We start from the raw sequence: 21,490 nt of genomic DNA, 5'->3' as shown, positions 1-21,490 counted from the left end.
CCTAGGAGAGACGATCAAAGCAGGCCAAATAAAATGCTACTTCAAAACAAAATAGAGGAAAGTAGAAGATAGAGGGTAGGGTGTTAGAAAATTAAGAAGCTTTCAGAAAATACTTACCAGTGGGAAGAAGAATAGGAAATTCACTCCAGGCTTTTGGAGAAGACTTGAAAATTAGTAGTAAAGATTAGTTTTGGGTAATGGGGAAAAGAAAAACAATACTGTTCTTCCCTTAGACTATTTTCATTTACTTTTCTTTTGTTTTATTGGTGAAAAAAAGTCACTGAACATGAACACCATATTGGAAACCCTAATGCCTAAATACACAGAAGAACAAAGTAAAAGCCAAAATATCTACATTGAAACAAAGTAATGACAACCACTCTTAATTAGCACTGAATTCACTGCTCGAACACACACCAGCCTTGTTTGTTTTCCTTCCCTTGAAGCTGTCACACATGACCTTCAGTATTGAATGGAAAGCCATTTAATCAAATGCTTTTAAAGCCTTCTTTACAGTTATTTCATTTTAGCCTTGAGCTTGCAAAAAAATGTTACTGGACCATTTCTGTCTCTGAGCACAGGTCAAGCAAAGGCTGTAGAGACAAGAAAGTAACATATATTGCTACTTCAACTGAAGTCAGAGGTTTGTTTTTTTTTTTTTAATCAGTTAGGAAAGATACAAACCTAGTTCAGCAGATACAGGTTTACAGTGAATTCAGGAGATAAATGCTTTGCTGTCAGAGGTAAAAATTTAAATAAATATTTACATATGAAACAAAAGTCTATACAAACAAACTCTCCCTGGGGTATTCTCTTTAAAGGAGAAGGCACTCAGTGGTGAAGAACTGTTGCAGTAGAACAATGCTGACTATAGCAGCCCCTTCTGTCTTTCATTTCTTTGTTCAGCTTTCACAGTGTTCCCACAGATTCCAAAGTATTAGAAGGACAAGTTTCACACATATCCTTCTCCAGCAGTTAGTTTAGACGCAGAAAGCTCTCTTCCAAAGATTATTTTGAAGAGAATCAGACATCGTGAAGAGATTCAATACTCGATTCAACAGCAGTCATCCTCGCCTCCAGAGCCTTTAGTATGGTGTCTGCCTGTAAGGTAAACATGGAAAGATGCTTGGTTAGAAACAGAAATCAACAATACAAAAACGATGCGTAGATGTCAGCATTCCATTTTCAGAGCCAATCTTATTATGCTGTGCTCCCAGCTATCCCCACAACCTCTTTGTGTAGCAAAATTCCACTCCTTACACAGGATCTCAATACAAAGTAAGAGCAAAAGCACGAAGTCAGTTTAAGCACAAGACAATCCTATAGAAGAGACACGATTAAAAGCTAAATGAAAACGTGAAGGTTGGACTTGATGATCTTTCAAGGATCCTTCCAACCCAGGCTGGTCTATGAACTGCCAAAGTCAAGCTGTCTTTCTCATTACGGACAGTTCTAAATCTAATCTAAAGCTGTATTTGATAAATAGAAAACGATAATTAATGTGAAAACTAGAAACGAAGTTACTGAAAGCTTTAGATAACAAAACAGCACAAAGTGATAGCATATATTAAAACCCAGAGTTGATCTGGATGAAGTTATAGGTTGCTCTGCAGAAACAATTTAAGGATATTAGTATTTCACAGTGGTGACGTACACAAAGAATGATGCAAAATTAAGTCTTACCCTTTCTAGTGCTTCTTCCAAGGCAGCTCGACTTTCAAGAGTTAGAGGTTCTTCATCAGTAGCAGCCTGCTTTTCTGAAGATCCTAAAGTGTAACTGATATGCTACAGTTTAGATCATGCACTTTTCACTCTGAAGGCAGAAGAATGAGCGTAAGATTCATCCACCATTCTCGATGATTACAATTAATACACTAACACAGTAGAAGAATGATTCCAGGAACAACAACAACAAAACTTAGTCATCTTGCAAACAAACCGTTTGGTGGAATGAAAACAGTTTTAAGTTCAAATAGTAACGCTCAGATAAGAGTGTGGGGACTGAATTCTGGATGTAGTTATCAAGGAACGATTTAAGACCAGTTTCAAGTGCTACAAATCAGATGAAACCGATATAACAGCAGACCTTCATTTTCCAGACACTTTTTAACTGTAAAACAGTTACACAGGAGCATACATTAAGCCCCTGTGCTTGTGTTCTCTGCTGATGACACACACCTCCAATGGTTTGGAGCCAGGCATATTGTGTATTACCTATGACTACAGGTAGTAGTTATGACTGCAAGGTCTTTTTCTGTTGTCTAGGGCAGAGCACATATGTACTCACTTCTGAGAAGCTGAGAAGGAACCCTCCTGTGTTGTTTACAGGAATTTTCAGAGGTGGTGTGCAGTTTCTAATACTGGTGACCCTGATACTTTCCTTTTCTGGGACTTGTCTAACATTACACAGATGGTGCAGCTACAACTTCAGCACCACGACGCTAGCAGCAGTAACACAAGGTGCAGAAACAGCTCTGTCTATGCATGCTGTGAATGTTAACAGCAGCGTCTTTGAACATGACGCCCGGAGGGTGAGGTTTATCTTAGCGAGAAGAATCCTGCCTTTACCTTTCAATCGAGTCAACGTTGAAACAGAACAAATCCCTCTTGTAGTCCAGATGTTTCGGGGTGCACCTGTAGATGCTGCCAAGCGTCCTGGAGCAGCCGGAGCAGAACAACGTCTCGATCATGCTTTGAGAAAAAAAAAAAAAGAGCATGTAACATTTATGTAGGAAGGAAAATAATGCCAGAAAGCCACCTGTGCCCAACTTCATCCCAAACGGGGCTCATCCAGGGTGACTTGGAGCCTCCTTCGCGCCTGCCCCCGGGCCCCGCGCCTCACCATCCGCACTCTCCGGGCCGCTTGGACAGCTTCTGCTCCTTGTCCACCGAGACGCTGGCGGAGGCACCTGCGGGGAGGGAGAGGTGACCAACGGCCGCTAACGGCCGCTCGGAGGGGCGGCGCCGGGCACTCACTGCGCAGCACGACGCAGCCCGTCTCCTCGTCGTTGGTCACCCAGCTGAGCGTGTCGCCCACGGGCCGCTTGCAGCCGGCGCACAGGAACACCATGGGCATCAGGTCCTCGTCGCCCTCCGCCTGCCCTGCCGGCGGCGCCAGCTGCGGCCGCGGGTCCCGGCCGCCGCCCGCCTCCAGCAGCAGGAGCGAGGAGTCCAGCTCCGCCATGCCCGCCTTCCAACTGCCCGCGCCGGAACTGGCCGTGACGCGCTTCCGCCCGCCCGCCGGAGCCAATCCCCTCCTTAGAGGGGCGGGGACTCAGCGCCTCATTTGCATAACCACGCCCATCCCGTGTCGTGGCCACGCCCCTCGGAGGCACCGCCCCGGTGTGGCCCCGCCCCCTCCCCCCAGCCGCTGCCCGGGGGCAGCCCCAAAATGGCGGCCGGGGCGGGCGCTGTGAGGCGAGCCCCGAGTGGGGGGCGCCGCCCTCTGTGAGGGGCGCCTCGAGTATTGCACCTAAGCACGCTGCTCGCAGAAAGTCCCCCAAACAACCTCTCCCCCGTAGCTCCCCAGGGTGCCTCGTTGGTTTCTCAGTCTCCACGACACCGTTGGCACTTGCCCATCCCATCGCCATGTCCCCGCCAGCCCCGGGCACGCTGAGGAACACCCTAACAGCCCTCTGGGGAGCCAGGGTCACGCCCGAAGGCGGCTGTCCCTCCTCTGTCAGGCACCAACATTAATTTCTGCCAAGCACGGTCCGGCACCAAGGCAGTCCTTGAGCTGCGGGGTGATTTACACAGGCATCGCTTACGCAACCTCTTTCTGAGGGCGCTGAAGCACAATGAGGGACAAAAAAAAAAAAAAAAAAAAAAAAAGTATTTGGTTGGAGTACTGAGCTGGTTTAAAATGCACTCTCTCCCAACATGGCCAACAGGACCAACTCGTCGGAGTACTTTTGGTCCTATGAGTATTACTGGGATTACATTGACCCGATCCCAGTGGATGGAAGGAAGCTGAAGGTTAATAAATGTGAGTAACGCTGACTGGCAGGTGCTGATCCAGCACAGCGGGCAAAATGTGGCAGAGCTTGTCGCACCGACTCGATTTTGCTTCTTTGTGAGAGTTATGTGTACGTGGTCTGTATGGACGGGTGTCTCCGTGCCCAGCTGCCTTACCTGCGCTGTGCCCTAACAGCACTAACTGCTAGCAATGCCGCTCTTTGCTTTGCCTCACAGTGCTTCAAACTCTAAGGCTGCTGCTATTAACTCTTATTTAGAAGGACAGATATTTTTCTTAACCATTTGCTAAGTATAAACCTTACACTGTGCAAATCTGTAGTGTGGGGTGTGAGCTACCTGCTTGCTGCTCCCAGAAAAGTCAACTACATGAGCACAATTTTTTTTGTAAGACTATCCTGTTTTGTCTTGGGACGTATGGCTTACATTACAACTGATAAATATTTAAAACCTTGGTAAAGGAAGATGTTTGTGTTTCCACTAGCCAGGAACAACAAGCTGAAAATATATTCTATTGTTTTTCCTCCCGTGATTTACTGCTTCTGAATTGTAAGCAGTAATATACGTTATCATCAAAACACTTGTTGCCATGAAAGCTGATTCTGCTGGGTTTAGGAGTTTATTTTCAAAGTGCCTGATGTGACATAATATTCTCTGAATTCAGCTGGGGACAGCTAATTCAATTTCACACTTGGTTTTGCACAATGGCATAACAATGTATTTTTGCTATTATTTAAGTCAATTTTTTCTAATGTAACTGCATTGCTTTGGGTTTACTAAAATAAAATCAGTAGTGTCGTGAGGGATTAACTGAAATGGGTATAGCTAGATGGATTGACGAAGATCAGAGGCGAGCATATAGGCATGTTTGAGCCGCTAAGGCTATGGGCAGCGCTCTCCTGGGATTCCCATCAAGTCTCTCCCTGTGGTTGTATCATTGTCTGAGTGATACAGCTGTGAGCTTTACTGGTCCCTATTCAGTTAGCTGAAGACAACTGCAACTAAATGGGTATGGGAGTCACTGCCTCTAGAAAAGCTTTTTTGCCTGTTCTGAGGAGCCTAGCATTATTGCCTCCAACTTTTGGTACCAAGAGCAATGTACCTTAAATAAGGTGACGTAAATACCCACAGCCTTCTGTATATAAAACCCTGCTCCAGAATGCTGTAGAGCAACATTTGGTGCTGCTGGGAACAGGCAGGTTATGAGCAGCTTTACACCACTTTTCTAATTCTCTTAATTTTAAAGTTATGGCAGATAATTGCCCCCACATTCTTCCAGGGAACCTCTGAAACACCAAGTTTAGCAGGCTGTAAGTCCCCTGTATGTGGCTGGACTAGCAGAATTCAGGAATCTCAACTTTTTTTCTTTTTTTTTCCCCTCATTAATAGCATCTTTTTAACATTTGGAGTCCCTGATATATAAGAGAGGTGGAGTTTGTGTTGCAGCATTTCCCTCCATGGTCATTTGTAGGATATTTCTCTTTACCCAGCTGCTTGTTTTCTTGAAACTTGTGGAAGTTTTGCTTCTGTGAGAAGACGCTCTCCTTCTGTTAAATTTAATTGAAATGCATTGATAGTTTCACAGAGGAAATCACCACATACCTATTTGAGTGCTTGTGAGTGATCTCATATAAGCCTTATTTCAATTAAAAACAAAACAACAAGAACCAAACAGAGAAAACTTTTCTCTTACTGATTTTTTTCATTTGTTCTCTCACCCTGAAGACACAGAGAAGTCTGACACCTGTCAGGTCTTTTTGTATTCTGAGGAGGTGACTTATGTGACCAGACTGTGTGTTTACACATCCAGTCTGCTCCTTCAGCATCTTCAGCTCATTGACTGAATAACAAAGGAGTGGAGGCCTCCCAGATATAAAATTTCCTACAAGTTCCTACAGCTGGTGGTTGAATAATGGGGGAAGAACATGGTGAACGAAGACCTCTACTGACCAAAAAGCTGCAGGCAGAGATCGTGCCCTGTTAGGCACCGAGGAAATCACCCTTAGGCTAAGCATTGAGAAACAAATCTGCAGGAAACCAGGCTTCCGTATTTCAGCTGCCCATCTCCCAGGCAAAGAAGAGAAAGAACGAGGAAATAGCATGGTGTGGGATATACTATTTTTCCCCTCTGCAGGCTAATGTTAAGGCAATTGGTGTCCCCTGGGGCGGCTGCTTATGTAAGGTATTTCTAGGCAGCGTGCCAAAACGGAGCTCTGCTCCGTGATTTGTGTCTTTAAAAAGCCCATGTTGGCTGTATCAATTTCTAAATTCCAAATGTTGGGTTTGGTTTCCTGATAGGCAGGGAAGTTAAATTGATGGTTTGGGGGTTTTGTGCTTCTTATAAAAACAGACATTTTTCCATGTCAGCGGTCCAGGAGGAATGGACATACTGCGTCATCTTAGTACTTTTATTCTTCCTTCTCCAAATACCGCTGGGACAGCAAGCTATAATAATTTTGCAGCTGGTTAGTTTCTTCCTTGCTTTGAGGAAAAGGGCTGGTCAAGCAATGAAGATACTTTGTAGGTTTTCCCATCTTTACAAAATCTTTACGTTCATATATTTTCAAAAGCTGCTGTTGGGATTATCATCGTCATATGCTTGGAACTCTGAAAACAAACTAGATTCAGCAAATCCTTGCCCGTTGTGCTGAAGACAAAATGAGATAATTTCTCTTTAGGTAGGGCCATAAACATTCCAAGTTTGGCAAAATGTGTGATATCTCCAATATTAAAATATCTACTGGATATTCCAGAGGGCCTCTGGTGATCGACTGCAATGGGACTTGAGCACTTGTTTAGGTGCATTGCAGAATCCGCCCAAATAAATTATACGTTTGTCATGACCCTTGGGATGGAATGATAACTCCCTAATTCAATCTTGCCCTATATATATATATATATATATATATTATTTATTTATTTATTTAATATAAAACAGAGACCTGAATCTCTGCACTTTCTTTCCTCTGTTATGTGGCCTGTCCCAGAAGCATGGTGAGAATGTGTTTGTCTCATGAAATGAGCCTAAATCCAGCTATAAAGACTTGGTCTTGCTTTCTGTTAATAGTATTGTGTACTTCTATCCATTTTGTATAAAAATAATAAAAAGCTTAATTGGCCCATGAACTAATAGGATATTTAAAACAAACACACACCCATACAAACAGTGACTGTAAACGTTAGCACTTGGAGAGCTTTTTATAGATTGTTAAAATACGTTATCCCAGTTCAGAAAAATCCTAATTGCAAGGCTTTAAAAACAGTCCGGAAGTTTCTGTTTATCCCTCTTGAGTTCAAATTTCCCATGAGATCTGAAACAAATTCGATTAGCTTCAGTGAATTCCATGGATCGTACTAAAACTTCTCTTAAAAGGTGAACCTCAAATAGCTGTGATATAGAGGGCTATAAATTCCAGCTCTGCACTTCTGTCCACTTGGCTTTGAGCACTTAAATACTGAGCTTTTCAAAATATTTCTAGATCGTGAGCTTTTTGGTTTTGGTTTAGTCTTTTTAAACACAAGTCAATAATTTTCCCCTGAGGAGCTGAGACTGGCCAGTAGCACCCAGTCACCGAGTCCCTTCATTTTTGGAAGAGTAGGACAGAATACTGGCCCTCACATCCTAACTTACCTTCCTCTGAATTAAAGCTCAGTAAAATTTTGTTTAAAAGGGGAAGAATGAAATAAGCCGATGCTCCAGAAGTCATTTTGCACATTCTCATTTCTCAGTATCCCAGCCAAAACTGAACTCTCTGATAAGAGTTCCGCTGGGTCAGCTCTAGTTTAAGGTTTAAAGGAGCTAGAATAACCCCATAATCTCTTGGTGGCTCTGATGACAACACGTTCTGAACTTTTTCACAAAGAAACACCTAATCAAACATACTGGACCTGTTTCAAAGAACATGAATGTTTTTTGTCCTTTGAGATAGAAGATTTATTTTATCCTGGTCAATATTTGTCTCTGGAGTCAATGACCCTTCTTTTTCACCTCAGTCGAAGTGGGTAGCCAGTGATGAATTCAGGGCATTTCTCAGCTTGTGCCCTGCCCAACTCACAACCTTTCCAAGGCTTTAACTGGGAAGTTCACCACTGCACTGATCCCAGGACGGAGCATGTTGAACCAGTGACCAAAGGTGCTACTGGAGGAGGAGCAGATTCATCCCATCTAATAGCAAGCCCGTAACTGAGGCAGTAATTTCAGCAGCACTGCAGCCTTAATTCATTAAGGACCAGCTCCCAAAACTGTTTCTGAGCCCTGTTAGTGCTATTTTTTTTTCCTTTCACTAATTTAAAAAACAAACAAAAACAAGTTTTCGTCTGAATCAGAGATAACAGCAGTGGCAGGGCCTTAGGCTGGTTTAAACCGATTTTGAACACGTACTGCAGTGCTAGGAATCCACTTACTGGTTCCTTACAGAAATCAATCCTGGTAAAGTAGGCTTCATTTTGAACAATTTCGTGATGATGACAGAAGTATTACAGCTGGGCAGGGGACAATCCACAGTCTCTTCCACTGGACTGTTGTGTTAGGAAGGTCACGAGTGCTTTTCAACACGCTTTCCTGTGTGAAAGTCCAGCATTTCCTAGTAGAAAATATTTTCAAAGCTAGAATTCCCTCCCTGAAAGCATCCTCTTAAGGGTCACATGTAGTACCTTTTCACCTGAGGGCAGGATGTGGCTGTGCACTGAGCAGTAGCAGCTCAGTCTTGAGTACAGCACTGTGGTTTTGTAAAAGGAACTGTATTCCCTACGAACAGCCAAAATGGAAAAACATCCTAGGTACTCAGGATTACCTTTCAAAAATATGCATAGTCCTAGTCACCATCACACTTACTCCATTTTTTCCAGCCTTTCCCCAGCCCTGGCCATATACTGTCACAATAAATTGCCAGGAGGCTCTTAAGACTTTTAGCAAATTGGCACTGGCATTCCCCTCTCTCGGGGGCTTAATTAAGTTGAATTAGTTCCATGACACACATGATCATAAACTATACACTATAAACTATACAGATCATAAACTATATTGCTGTGTTTTGCATTTGCTGTGTTACCAGTGACAGAATTACTGTGTTGTGTTCACAGATTCTATTGTCATAGCCTTTTGGGTTGGACTTGCTGCCTTTGTGATGTTTCTTTTCCTTATTTTGCTGTATATGTCCCGCTCTGGATCAAGTCCAGTAAAGTAAGTACAATCAGAAGTGAAGTAAGTATAGCTAAGCGTGATCAAACTATCTGCATGAACCATTCATTCACTGCTTTGAATGATCCAGCAATTATATTCAACGTTTATAATTGCACACTGAGATGACACTTGTTATGTTATGAGTTGGTTTGAGTGCCTCTCAACCCACTGCTAGGCACTGTTGGTATTAATCACCTGGATAAAAATAGGAGTTCGTAACTGTTGGGGTTTGCTGATGAAAGAAAGATGGGGGAAGAGGAAAGCACAGGGACGGGCAGAGAGGCCTGGTCTACCCGGTGCGTTGGCAAACACATTTTACTTATGCCAGCTATCAAGGCTGTGTATTATAAACGTGTCTGCTTTACACACAGAATGAGGGATTACCCCACATAAAGCACACCCAGGAAGGAAGTGGGAATAATGATGGTAAAGTAGGTGGACATGAGCTCCCAACGCAATCCTGTAAGACTTGATTAAGAGAAAATTTACCAGTGAGATCACAAAACTCATAATCCTATGTGTGGCATTGTTTAGACCATTCCAAGAATGCCGTATGTATATTAGAATGCACTCTTTAAAGGGGGTTTTAAAGAAATTGGGAAGAATTGGGGATAAAAAATGAGATCCAGAAAATGTGTCCTAAGATGAGAGAAATATACTCAAATCAATTAATTTCTCAAGGAGCAGCGGCTCAAGGATGCTGGTTATGAACTATCTGTTTCTATCTTTAGAACAGCTTTTAGTGCCCAAGAGCCCGATGATAACAATCAAAGGGTAAAGTGTGGTCAAGTATTAAAATGCAATGGCTGGAAGCTGCTGCTGCTCAAGCTCGCCTGTTCCGCATGTTTTATCTGAGGGCAGTGATTCACTGGAACAATTTAGAGTGGTACATTAAGTTGGTTGTGATTAATTCTTTTTTTACTTGATGACTTAACGTCTAAAAAACACACAGTTGTATTCATCCCCAAATTACTGTGAGGAGTCAATGGGCTAATGCTCTATGCCCTGTTGTGCAGAAGCGTCTTTCCTGCCTGAAATAAGTGAGTAGCTCACTCCCTAAATACTTTAAAGTTCTTGGAATTTAAATTAACTCTGTGAAAATACTGATGTATAGCTCTCTGAAGATCTAAGCTTATTTTCTATTCTTTTCTTGTTTGGCAAATCCTGCCAATAGACAGACAGTGCTTTCCTTCCCAAAGGGGGCCCACATCTGAACTGCAGTCCTTCAGCATAGTAAGCCCTGGGTAAAACTACAAACACTCTTAGTCAGAGGCAATATTAATCACTTGGAAGTGTAGTTGTGAAATGATTTGAAGCACCTGCCAACCACGAGCACGTAGCATTCACAATACCAGTCAGCTTAGGAGTGAAATAACATGGTTCAACTGGGTTTTCTCTTGGGCCAGAATCTCCTGGAATTAGCCTCAGGCCATTTCCCTGCAATTAATGCTTACATTCTGTTACTCTTACCTTGGTAACTTAATTGAAATTTCAGTAGAAGTACTATTCACCACTAGGGAGACGGAGATGGGTCGCAGCTAGTGAGTAGCCCCATAAAGCATGATGATAATTTTCAGGCTCAGAATGTGTGCAGAACATGCAGCTCTGTAGAAGGGCATCTAGATTTACAGGGAGATCCCAGATGGGCATGTTAGTGTCAGCCAGACTGTTTTTTACAGCTGGGCTTGACAAAACAAGGAAAGATCCACCAGTGGCAAATAGCTGGAATAGCTAACCTGTTTTAGTAGAGTGTTTCTACCCAAAGCCTCCGTGGCTGAAAAGAGACACTGAGTAAAACCCCCACTGGACAGGTGTCCCCAGTTCTCTAAAGGATTACAGACCCTGCCCTGTGAAGAACCAGGTGGGGGCTGCTCAGGTACCTGTAGGGGATGCAGACGCAGTGCTCACGGATGTGCAGCACCCACGTGCTGAGTGGGAAGGTAGTTGTAACGCTGCCTGTCAACCTGAACTTTGTCTAAGGACAGGTTTCTGTTTGCAGCTTTCTACATTTGGTTTGCTTTGTTTGCTGCTGGGTTTTCTGGCAAACACGTTTTATGCAAACAGGGATGCATTTGCCCGCTGCTCCTCCTAATCTGATCAGGACACAGAAAATTCAGCTCAGCAAATTAGGCAGAGGTTCAAGATTAGGTCACAAACAAGCAGAGGGAAGCAAGGGTATAATATGGCAGTAAAAAAAAAAAAAAAAAAAAAGGAACACTAATAGTTGAATTTATTGGCACCCTAAGGCCTCTGGCATGCTCACAAAAGGTAACAGCAACAATAAAAAAGGCAACTTGCCCAAATAAACCACAAAGCAGGAGGCAAGCTAATAATACAAGAAACACATGGAAATGGACATGAAATTACACGGTAACAGAGGCCTGTTCCCATTAATCTGCTGTTACTGAAAAAAGTGGCAGAAGTCTGTACGCATGAATATCTCGGTGTGTTCAGAGGATTTTTTTTAGAAGTATCTTTTTTAAAATCACTTCTATGTTATGCTACTGAATTAAATGCTGGGCTTACAAATATCCATCTTCGTCCCCAATATGTTCAGTCTCACCCACTGAAAGCTGTTGTGACCAAGGAGGTTTTTGTGGAATGCCTAGGAATCATTAATGGAAAGCAGTATTGGATGAGGTTTGCTTAGGGCTTTAAAGCATCCTGTCTTATCAGTTTTCTATGCTTAAAATATACTGGGGGAAAAAAAATATTAAACCCTCCAAATTTGCTTTTTTGGATTGAGTTCCATTTGTTTTCTAACCACCTGCTCCAATTACTCTTCTCTTCATTTCAGCAAGAAAACATAGTAAAAATTCTTCCACCATCTTAGCTTCCACCATCCTCCTCTTTCTTCTTCTTTTTCTGTAATCCATTCATTATCATTGGCATGCCTATCAACTATATTCAGCACAGACATCTCCTTACTCTTTTGCCATGATAATCGTGACACCTTCACCTAACAAATGTACATGTGCGTCACTGGTCAAGGCTGGGGAACTTTTACCTTCACAGTTTCTGTGTTCATCCGTCTCTCTGTCAAACCCAGGGGTACATAGGACGTTCTGTTCTGTTTCAGCTTGCTCAATTGCTTGGTGAAACAAGCATGCTTTCACATCTGAACGTTTATAGGAGCATTTCTTCTTGCTCTCACTTGTCCCCAGTTGACCGTCAAGCAAACCCCTACTGCCATAGGTCAACTGTCTTTATTGTCAGCTGGATCTCTGTGGGATCCCTGAGGATTACACTTTGGCCTTGTACAACGTGCAATGATCATCTCTCTTCTACCACTGTGTACGCCGATGTCTTAATATGTTGGCAAGGCCATGACATCTGCCACAGGATAGTCTGCTGACTTTTAGCTGCATACCCATACGGAAAAGAAGCCAAAGTGTCTTCCGAAAGCCGTATGCAATGACTAGATCTACTTATTCCACAGCATAATCCTGAGATGCTGAGAGGTCCCGGACCCAACGCTGTGGTCTGATTGCACCACGCTCTTCTCCACAATACAGAACGGTTTGGTGCCAAGTCAGATGAGCAAGCTCAAGAGAGGGGCGAGGGTTGATCCTTGCAAGACAGCTGCAAGAAAGAATCCATGTCCCAGTCCCTTTTGTCACTGTTATGCCATCCCTACAAAAAGAAAGAAAAAATGGTTTGGGACCAATTGTTTCAAACCCATTAGCATGCCAAGGCAGTTACCACACTGTTGTAATCAAGAGCCAGCACTAACATTTATATAAACTGTATTTCTTACCATCCAAAATGATATATCCAAGTGATATATATATATATTTCTGTTCTTATGAATATTTAGTGATACAGAAAATAGGGTTAGTGGCTGGAAACATCTGACTGGAGGCTTGAACGTGATGTGGATAACACAACTTCCTAGTCCTCTCGGGGAAAACCTGTGTTCCCACTGCTGGCTGTGCATCCCTGACGGCCTGACTGAGGCTGCTGTGGACATCCAAAGTCTTCAGATAACCACTTGCCTCACAGACAGTGTAATAGGGGAGGCAAAAAATGAAGATCTGCATATCTGATCCCTTATCAACACTTCTTGCTGTCATGGTAGCCTCAGAAGGGGAATCTACCAAGTGGCTCTGGACTCCTTGGCAGCATGAGCCTTGTGGACTCTTGCAGTAAGAAACCTGACTCAGTGTTTTGATATTTTTCCCCCTAACTACGACCAACTTTTACCTGATATTGCTGAGGCATACAGTAACTTAGCTTTGGGATCCCTCTTGCCAGACAGAGATGTGTGACTTGGCTTTAAAACGCTTGTTCTGCAGCCAGCTATTGTCTCAGTTTGCAGGTGAGGGCTTCCTTCACGGACAGACAGATAACCACTGCTTTGGTGGACAGACTGTACAATGTCCATGTGCTCTTTCAATTCTCTGCTCCATCCAGATCAATTGCAACAGCTGCTTCATTCCTGGAACTGGGGAACTAATTTGGATATTTGGCAGCTCAGGGATTTTGATCTGTAGGACAAAAAAAAAAAAAAAATCTGTGGTAATATCCTAGATCTCATATGAGGGCAGATAATTTTCCTTTTTTTTTTTTTTTTTTATTTTTTTATTTTTATATATATCTTCAAGATTGAAATACGTGTTAGCGAACAACATACCCACTGTGTCTCTCTTACAATAACAAAAAGTACCTATTCCTGTACACAAAGGCAGTCAATCTGATACTCAGGGTGCCAGATTATATTCCTCCTGCTGACAATAAGAAGTGTCATAGCTCTACTTGGCCGTGCCACCTTGTCTTTGGGGAGACTAAGTTCTTAATAATACCATAGTAAGAAGATCATCATGAGAGGTACTTCTCTGATAAAGCAGGTCATGCTCTGCTCCTGTTCTCTGCTATCTTCAGCCCTCTCTCTCCTGTATTTAGGACAGCTAAATCCTTAAAGCTGGCTTCCCATATGCAGTGTTCCTGGGGATCTATCCCAAATTCTCCCTGGTACAGTTTCTCAAACAGCAGATAATAAGTTTTCCTCAAGGCTCTGGTTTCAAGGGATGAAGCTGTCTTCCACACCTCCATCGTTAGGAGAATTTTCTCTTTTCATGCTGACAGACCCAGATCCTTTTCATGTAAGAAGCTGTCAGAGCCAGAGGAGCACAGGCTGTCAAAGCTGGTTACAGGACATCAGTCATCAGAACTCAAGTTACAGGGCCTTCACAGAAAAGTGTTCCTGCTGCTGCCATCAAAGGCTGACCACCTGGAGCACGCTCTGTACCTCTTGGCAGGCATCGTGGCTCTGTCTGATGTGACACTGCTACAGTGGTGCTGAGGTTGCTCAGGGAGAACTTATCTCCAAGTGAAAAATAAGTCTGGGGTTTTGGTTAGCACCAGCCAGAGTCTGCATGTGCGTGTGAACTCAGACAGGAAGAGAGATTGCTGTGATCAGGGTCCTTCCAAAAACCACATGCATGATCACTGTGGATAGACCAAACTATAGTAAATATATGAAAATTTAGAATTATAGTATAGTACTCCAGGCTTTCAAAGATCAAGTCTGCCTCTAGAAGTCCATAAATACAGAATATTGACTCTAATTTGTTTTTGTTTTTGTCTTTTTCTTAATATCTCTAGCTCTTCTGTGCTATCACAATTTCTTGTTTTTAGGGAGAACAGTTCTTGAAAAACCTGCAGTTCTCAATGAAGATTATTATTGCCAGGAACAAGGCTTTAAAATTAATTTTGTTTGAATAGGTCCATTTTACCTGGCTGTCCAGTCTGTACTATATCATCATAGAATCATAGAATATATGACTGTTTGCTCTTCCTTGTATCGTTGTATCTTCATCTGCAGCTTGCTTTCTTTTTTTTACGTGATTTTACATGTACTTCCAGATCACTGATGAAAATGCCGAGCTGCATCAGGTCCCTATGGAGCCCAGCCTGAAACATCCACAGTCAGTGATCGTTCTCCAGTTACGCTTTGAGCAGCCTAACTCACTTAACACCTGTTTAATGGGTTTGGGGCATACTTCTTTTTAAAGAAATCAGTACAGAACATTACTCCAAATGCCTTGCTGCAGTTCAGATAGCTCACATACATGCAACTACCTTTATCTTCCAAATGGGATTCCCCTAAAGAAATGAAATCAGCCATGTTTCACTGTCCTTGTCTTTCTATAAAACCACACTGTTGGGAATTACTTTTTTTGTCCCTTGGAATACTTGTTCAGTTGTACCTTACCTTAGTTTCAATTCCATGATTTTTTCATTTTGCCGGGGGCTGAGGTCAGTTACATTGGCTTGTGGTGACCTGGCTTGACCAGTTCACTCCCTTTGGGTACTGGGACACCAGGGCCCTTCCATCACATTTCATCTCATCACATTTCTTCACTGTTCCAAGGGTGGTTAAAGATTAACAAGAGCCAGCCAGAGCTCTCCTCAGACAGTTTGCAGATCTCTGGGAGGCAAGTTCTCCCACTGATTTAAGAATATGGATAGCTAGCTGATGATGTTCAGCTGCTTAATGGACTGGAAAGAAAGCATCCCACTTCGGTAAGAGTATTTTTGTCTTGCTTCTGTCAAACAGAGAGAAGAGAGATCTCTTGAATATGCCTGCATCACATCAAAGCAAACTCCAAGTCTGCCTGCCTCCATCCCATGGTGGGCGTATTACTGAGACTTTGGGGGTTTGTTTTATTTATTTTTGTAATTACCGTTAAGCAAGATCCCTGCTGAATTAGTTTTGTCAGGAACAGATATTTGAAGCTTTCATAAGTAATTAATATAAATTCGAAGTTACAAAGTTTATATTTTCCTTCCTCTATATTATTCAAAATAATTATTTCCCATACAATTATTTTCCCAATTTTGTTACTTTTGTGTAACCACTGAAACAAACGTAGCGTTTAGTCAAAGATCCCCTCTTTTTTTTTGTCTGTTAATCTGTGGCACCAGGACATTAATAAGACTTTTCAAAAAAATTTCCATTTTCACTTATACTTTTGGGTTACATTTTTCTTCCCAATGTAATTTTCCTCCTCACCTTTGATGCCCTAAGAATGTAGTTCTAGTTGGGACCATCTTGTGTTTAGCCATACAGAATGAAATTTACTGCTTTTAGCCCAAAGCTATCTGCCTTTTATTTTTTAAGGGTGATGTTTGGGAAGCTGCTGGGAAGAGGAGACAGGGTATGCTCAGCTGTTCTCATATCATCATCCCCTACACCCCACCACTAACTTGATTTTTCTGGCAGAACCATACATCTGTGCCATGTTATTTGTATGCTGAAAATTTCACACTACCCTTGTCCTACCTTCTTTTTCTTGCTCAGATCCTCACCCCTCCTTAAACTGCCTTTTCCCAGTGCTAGTGTCAGGGAACCTCTCCCAGATGTCACACATCCCTCTTGCTGTCGCCCCCAGTGTAAGTGGCTCTGTCTCTTGTACTCTCACTCGATTTACACATCACTCCTAACCCCCTTCCCTTCCAGGACCAGCTGTGAGAGATCCCTTCACTCTTGCTACAGAACAAGTCATAGCAAAGTTTCTGGTTCCCTCTTTAAAAATCCAGATAAAGAACTGGATCAAGGGCTTAAGGGCTGAACTGAAGGTCCAATGTTGAGTGAGGGAGTTCACCAAATGTGGCTCACAGCTCAAAATTTTGCTGTTGGTCACACTCCATTTGCAGGTAAGGACATAATTCTGATGGTGGATAAAGAGGTTTGAAGTCCAGAATATCTATACTTCTAAAACATTAATAATGTACTTGCTTATGAAATTGCTGCTATCTTCCAGGCTATGGTCCCCGATAACAATACCTTTTTTTCTTTCCACATGTTACAGACAGGTGATTGTAGGGAACCAGGCAGAAGAAAGCAGTTCCAACAGCGAACAGCCTCACTGCGATGACCTCAGCAGCCCATACACAGATGAGGTTGCTCCTGGAACACCTAACTAACTCCCTCTCAGATGAAACTGGCATTCATGGAAGTACCTCAGCCTGAGATAAAACTGGAACAGGTTAAACAAAAACAGCTGGACAGTTCTCCTGACTGTAGAGAAGATTAGTTCCTTAGGTTGCAGCTGGATTAGTTCAGGAAAAGATGAAAAAAAAAAAAAAAAGAAAAAAAAAAAGATGTCTTTCAACAAAGACTGAAACTGATGCCTAAAAGGAAGCACTAACCACCATATTGGAGCACTGTTGCTGCAGTTGCCTGATTAGAAGAGCATTTTAGATTCTGATGACTGCAAAATTTCTCTCACTTAAGTAAAGATTCAATATAATCTTTCAGTTATGAGGTGCAAAGGGTGTGCTGCCTGCTGAGTGATTCTCATTAACACCCATTTGGCTGAGAGCAGATTTGCTCCTCCAGCAGAAAGCGCGTAGCAGTTACGCCCCATGTCCTGCAAAGAGTTCTGCTTTGCTTACCTGAGCGCACACAGAGCCCTCTTATCCTCAGGGGTGTCTCTGCAGCATCAGTCTTCACTCGGTTTTCTTGCTGTGAAAGAAACCACCAACACATTGATCAGGCAACACAACATTGTTTATAGCCACGATGACACAAGTCATCTATTTCTGGCTCTGTCCTCAGCTCGCAGTCTCATCAATTGCATCTTAGAGACATCTCCACTTGGCCAGCCTCTGAAAAATAAGCAGTAATGTCAAGTGCAATATCAACAATAAAACTTTGCTTTTGGAAGGGTTACATCTTGCTCTACTGTCTTAAAGCTCAGCAGTTCCCTCAAGGATAGAATATGCTTTGTATTTATTTTCCTATTGCAAAATTATATATATTTGGGTTAGCTGAAAATTATTAAAACACTGGTTAGCTAGAACAGCCTTTAAAAAGCTATTGGCAGCATTCATTATCTCAAGTGGTTGTGTCTTCCTGAATAAACTCGTTAGCTTTAGCAGTTGCCCAGAAATAGTTTTGCTGCTAATAGCCAGTCCCCTTTTGCTTTCTCTTGGAATGGCAGGTGACAAAGAAACTGAACAATCTCGAAACGGTATCTTAGGGCTACAGCAAGATCAGCACCACGAGTGCAGAGTCGGGCTGTGGAAGGCAGCGAGGGCTGGAGTGGGTAAAAGACCCCACAGCGAGCTGCTGGGCTGAGGACCGCACACAATTCATTTGAAACTTGAGGAAAAACTTAGAAATTTCACCTCGCCAAGCAGGCAGCCAAAACTCCTCCGGTGAAGCACTGCCAGAGCGGCCACGTGCTGCGCCGCGAGTGTGGGCTGCGATGTTATCAGGGAGCGGGTGGGCTGGGCTGTGGTAAAAAAGCCTCAAACGCAAGAGACAGACCAAACCACCAGGCATGTATTCGTGTTGAGTGTTGTTTTCTTTAAAAAAAAAAAATATTTTTTTTTTAATCTCTGAGGTAAACACTTCTGCAGTTTGCTTTTTGAGCAAACCGACCACCGCTTTGGTTAAGCGTGGAATCCGATCAAGGCCTCAAGTTCACCGAGTCAGGAACAAGTGGAGGAAGCAAGGGAAGACTGCAGGAACTGAAGACATTACATGGACAGAGATGTGTCAGAGAGACAAAGATTTCCATTAATCAGCTCAGATGGCCTTCCCCACCTCTCAGATACGCTTATCTCTTGCTGCTTCACACAGGACACACAAATAACAGTGGTGGTGAAAGCCGGACTACCTTCTGTTTAGCAACAAAGCTCCCCTTGCCTTAAAGGGGGGGAGAATTTCTCCCTGGTCAGCACCTGTCCCACTGCAAGTTGTGTCTACCTCGTGTCTAGAATCACACCAGGAGGCTGAAGAAGACCTCACCATCTCAACCCATTTTCCTCCTCAGGGATGCATCTGCCCTGACCTAGAAATCCTCTCCAGCAGGAGGACTGGCCCCATTGGCTCCATCCTCCTCCTCGCTAACTCGTGACAGACCCCACACCTGCTTCTCAAGAGCCTCCTCTCCACAACAGATGGCTTCCAAGGGGATTTCTGAAACATCCTGATGCTCCCATTCGTAACGAGGAGCGTTCTTGCAGTAGGCACACTGAAACATGTATGTGGTATGTAACCACAGAAAAGGGAGTTAGTGTTTTTGTTTTGGTTTGGTTTTGTTTTCCTATAAAATTATCTGGAAACGTTCACAATGGCTTAGGAATTAAAAGATTATGATTACTGCCTTTTTTTTTTTTTTAATACAAGATAAAATAAGCAAAATGCAAGCCTATCTTACATGTCTAACTCGGGAAGAAGGGACAGAAATGCATTTCTTGCAGTGACATTTCCATACACACCCATTTCAAGGCCCTTTCAGTGCTCTGCTGTTCCCAGTTAGTACTTTTATTTCCCCTTCCCCCAGACTCCTCAGTTAACAGAGGCCTTCCCTCCGTAGCCTTCAGCATCCCCACCCTGTTGAACTGCTGCAGCCATCAGCCAACAAGGCACAACCCAAATCACCTCATGCCGCAGGTTCAAATAGTTGACGACCATAAAAATCCTACCCCAAAATGCACTGCCCCCCCTACAAGCAACTGAGCCCGGTTGCTCACAGTACGTGAAGCCCTCCCAGCACGTCAGACGTCTCCTCACCTGCACGCCAGCACCGTGGGGCTGAGGTCCACTTAAACCTGAGGAAGCCCCACCTGCACTCAAACCTGCAGGTACCTCCTGTACATACCTCGTACCTCAGGAAGCAACGTGTCTTTGGGGTTGTTGCCTTCACCAACTTCTTGTCAGTTTTGAGGAAAAGGTTTAAAAGACCTGTCCTCATGATGACTTCTGTGAGGGCAGGCCGCTGGGCCCAGTGCAGGGCATGGTTCTCATCACAAGGACATCGAAGCAAATAACTTGCACTAAGCTGTAGGAACTCCTTGTTTTAAAACACAGGCCCATACACAGGGCAAGCTTTCCACTTCTGAATCCTCTCTACAATTTATTTTATTGAAGCATATTTTTTTTAAATGACTCACCGTGTAATTTATTATAATGAATTTTGAGCATGTTGGCAGTAATTCACACACACAAATCATTCAACTGCTAACCATCTGCTTTTTTAAAGATATTTGACCATTACTTCCTGAAGGACTCCGTAATAATCTTTTAATTGCTACATAACTACAACACATTGAAGCTCACAGAAGCAGTGAGAGATTAATTTGTTTCTAAAAGTTCCCACATGCAGAGCGGCGTTGTCTTTACTGAGAAGCAGATATGAGCTATACATTTTTGACATGAGAGGCTGGCAGCTTTAAATTGTCAGCTTATTTACATTATTTTTGCTTCCAAACCAACCATAAAGTGTATGAAGAATACTCTTCTCCAACCTTGAATGTTTTAATAGCAATGTTGGAGACGCTAACAAAACACTAAAAGCCAGGGAGACATCAATCAATACTGTTTTTTCCAAACATTTAAGGCTATCAGAAGACCATCATTTAAATATGCACCCTCATGGCAGGCTCACGCATAATTAGCCTGCATTTAAGAAAGCATACTGACACACACGACTGGCTCTAGGTGCAGTTGTGATCTCCTCATGCTACTGTACACTTCTGTAGCACCACGCACCTTGTCAGCTAAAGCCAGCTGTAACCTTGACAGTCATCCTACTTATTGTAGCAGTGACAAAACTGTGTGCAGACATCACCATTTCCACTAACAGAGGGAAATATCACAGTGTGCAAATTGCTGTTTAACCAGAAGTAATTCAGCGTGCCCGTTTGCATGTGATGCACCTATTTCCAGAAACAGATCTGAACTCACAAATTGCTCTTCCACGTGGATGAGATTCAACAAATGAATTCTGCTCTGGCCAGTAACACAGTTGCACAATTTTTTGTAAAGCAAACAGGGCGTGGGAAAGGGTATTACAAGGCACAGAGGTGCACTCTGCAAAACAGCCTGGGCTTGCAACTTGTGGAAGACTGTAACAAAGGGGTTGTTGCACTCAGGGTTTGGGTTTTGTTCACTTGGAAGGGTCTACAAGTACATCTACTCCTGGTCAGTAACACATCAGATATTGTGATGGGTTGACCCTGGACTACAGGCAGCTCCCACCCAGCTGCTCTCCCGCTCCCCCTCCTCAACAGGACAGGGAGAAAATAGGATGGAAAAGCTCAGGGGTCATAATTAAGACAGGGAGATTGCTTACCAGTTGCCATCAGAGGCAAAACAGACTTGACAGGGGGAAAATTCATTTTATTTATTGCCAATAGATTTGGGCAGTGACTGAATTTCTCTAGTCCCACGTGAAAACACATTTCTGTATTGTAGTCTTTACATTGGTTGAATGGTTCTATCTCATTTCTTAAATTCTCTCAAACAAGTCATACTATAAACCATTGCTAGAGGTCTCTCAAGACAGCTGAAAACTCTTTCCCTGCATGTCATGAGTGCTT

General features: G+C 43.0%; 2 protein-coding genes across 2 annotated transcripts; one reads left to right on the top strand and one right to left on the bottom strand.

Moving 5' to 3' along the window:
- Nucleotides 1-237: 237 nt before the first annotated feature.
- MIS18A (MIS18 kinetochore protein A) lies at nt 238-3,229 on the bottom strand. The gene is made up of 5 exons (XM_068689300.1): nt 2,977-3,229; nt 2,843-2,909; nt 2,569-2,691; nt 1,684-1,777; nt 238-1,101 (listed from the first exon to the last, which is right to left on the bottom strand). Exons 1-5 carry the CDS (start codon nt 3,182-3,184, stop codon nt 1,024-1,026), a joined length of 570 nt encoding a protein of 189 aa, XP_068545401.1. The 5' UTR covers nt 3,185-3,229; the 3' UTR covers nt 238-1,023.
- Nucleotides 3,230-3,376: 147 nt separating this feature from the next.
- On the top strand, nt 3,377-19,273 carry MRAP (melanocortin 2 receptor accessory protein). Its single transcript, XM_068689315.1, has 3 exons — nt 3,377-3,985; nt 9,055-9,154; nt 16,969-19,273. Exons 1-3 carry the CDS (start codon nt 3,880-3,882, stop codon nt 17,081-17,083), a joined length of 321 nt encoding a protein of 106 aa, XP_068545416.1. The 5' UTR covers nt 3,377-3,879; the 3' UTR covers nt 17,084-19,273.
- The last annotated feature ends 2,217 nt before the right edge of the window (nt 19,274-21,490 follow it).

This window comes from Anas acuta, chromosome 1 (genome assembly GCF_963932015.1).
Source record: "Anas acuta chromosome 1, bAnaAcu1.1, whole genome shotgun sequence".
In the NCBI taxonomy this organism is placed as follows: Eukaryota; Metazoa; Chordata; class Aves; order Anseriformes; family Anatidae; genus Anas; species Anas acuta.
The sequence above is the reverse complement of the archived record's forward strand: the minus strand, read 5'-3'. Positions and strand labels throughout refer to the sequence as shown.

Excerpts from the sequence above, each read along its gene's own strand:
- MIS18A (XM_068689300.1), bottom strand. The coding sequence starts at position 3,184 with ATGGCGGAGCTGGACTCCTCGCTCCTGCTGCTGGAGGCGGGCGGCGGC. Across the intron at positions 1,778-2,568 it reads AACGTTGACTCGATTGAAAG|TTACACTTTAGGATCTTCAG; the intron begins GTAAAGGCAGGA and ends GTAGCATATCAG. Across the intron at positions 1,102-1,683 it reads TGGAAGAAGCACTAGAAAGG|GCAGACACCATACTAAAGGC; the intron begins GTAAGACTTAAT and ends TTTACCTTACAG.
- MRAP (XM_068689315.1), top strand. The coding sequence starts at position 3,880 with ATGGCCAACAGGACCAACTCGTCGGAGTACTTTTGGTCCTATGAGTAT. Across the intron at positions 3,986-9,054 it reads GAAGCTGAAGGTTAATAAAT|ATTCTATTGTCATAGCCTTT; the intron begins GTGAGTAACGCT and ends TTGTGTTCACAG. Across the intron at positions 9,155-16,968 it reads TCTGGATCAAGTCCAGTAAA|ACAGGTGATTGTAGGGAACC; the intron begins GTAAGTACAATC and ends CACATGTTACAG.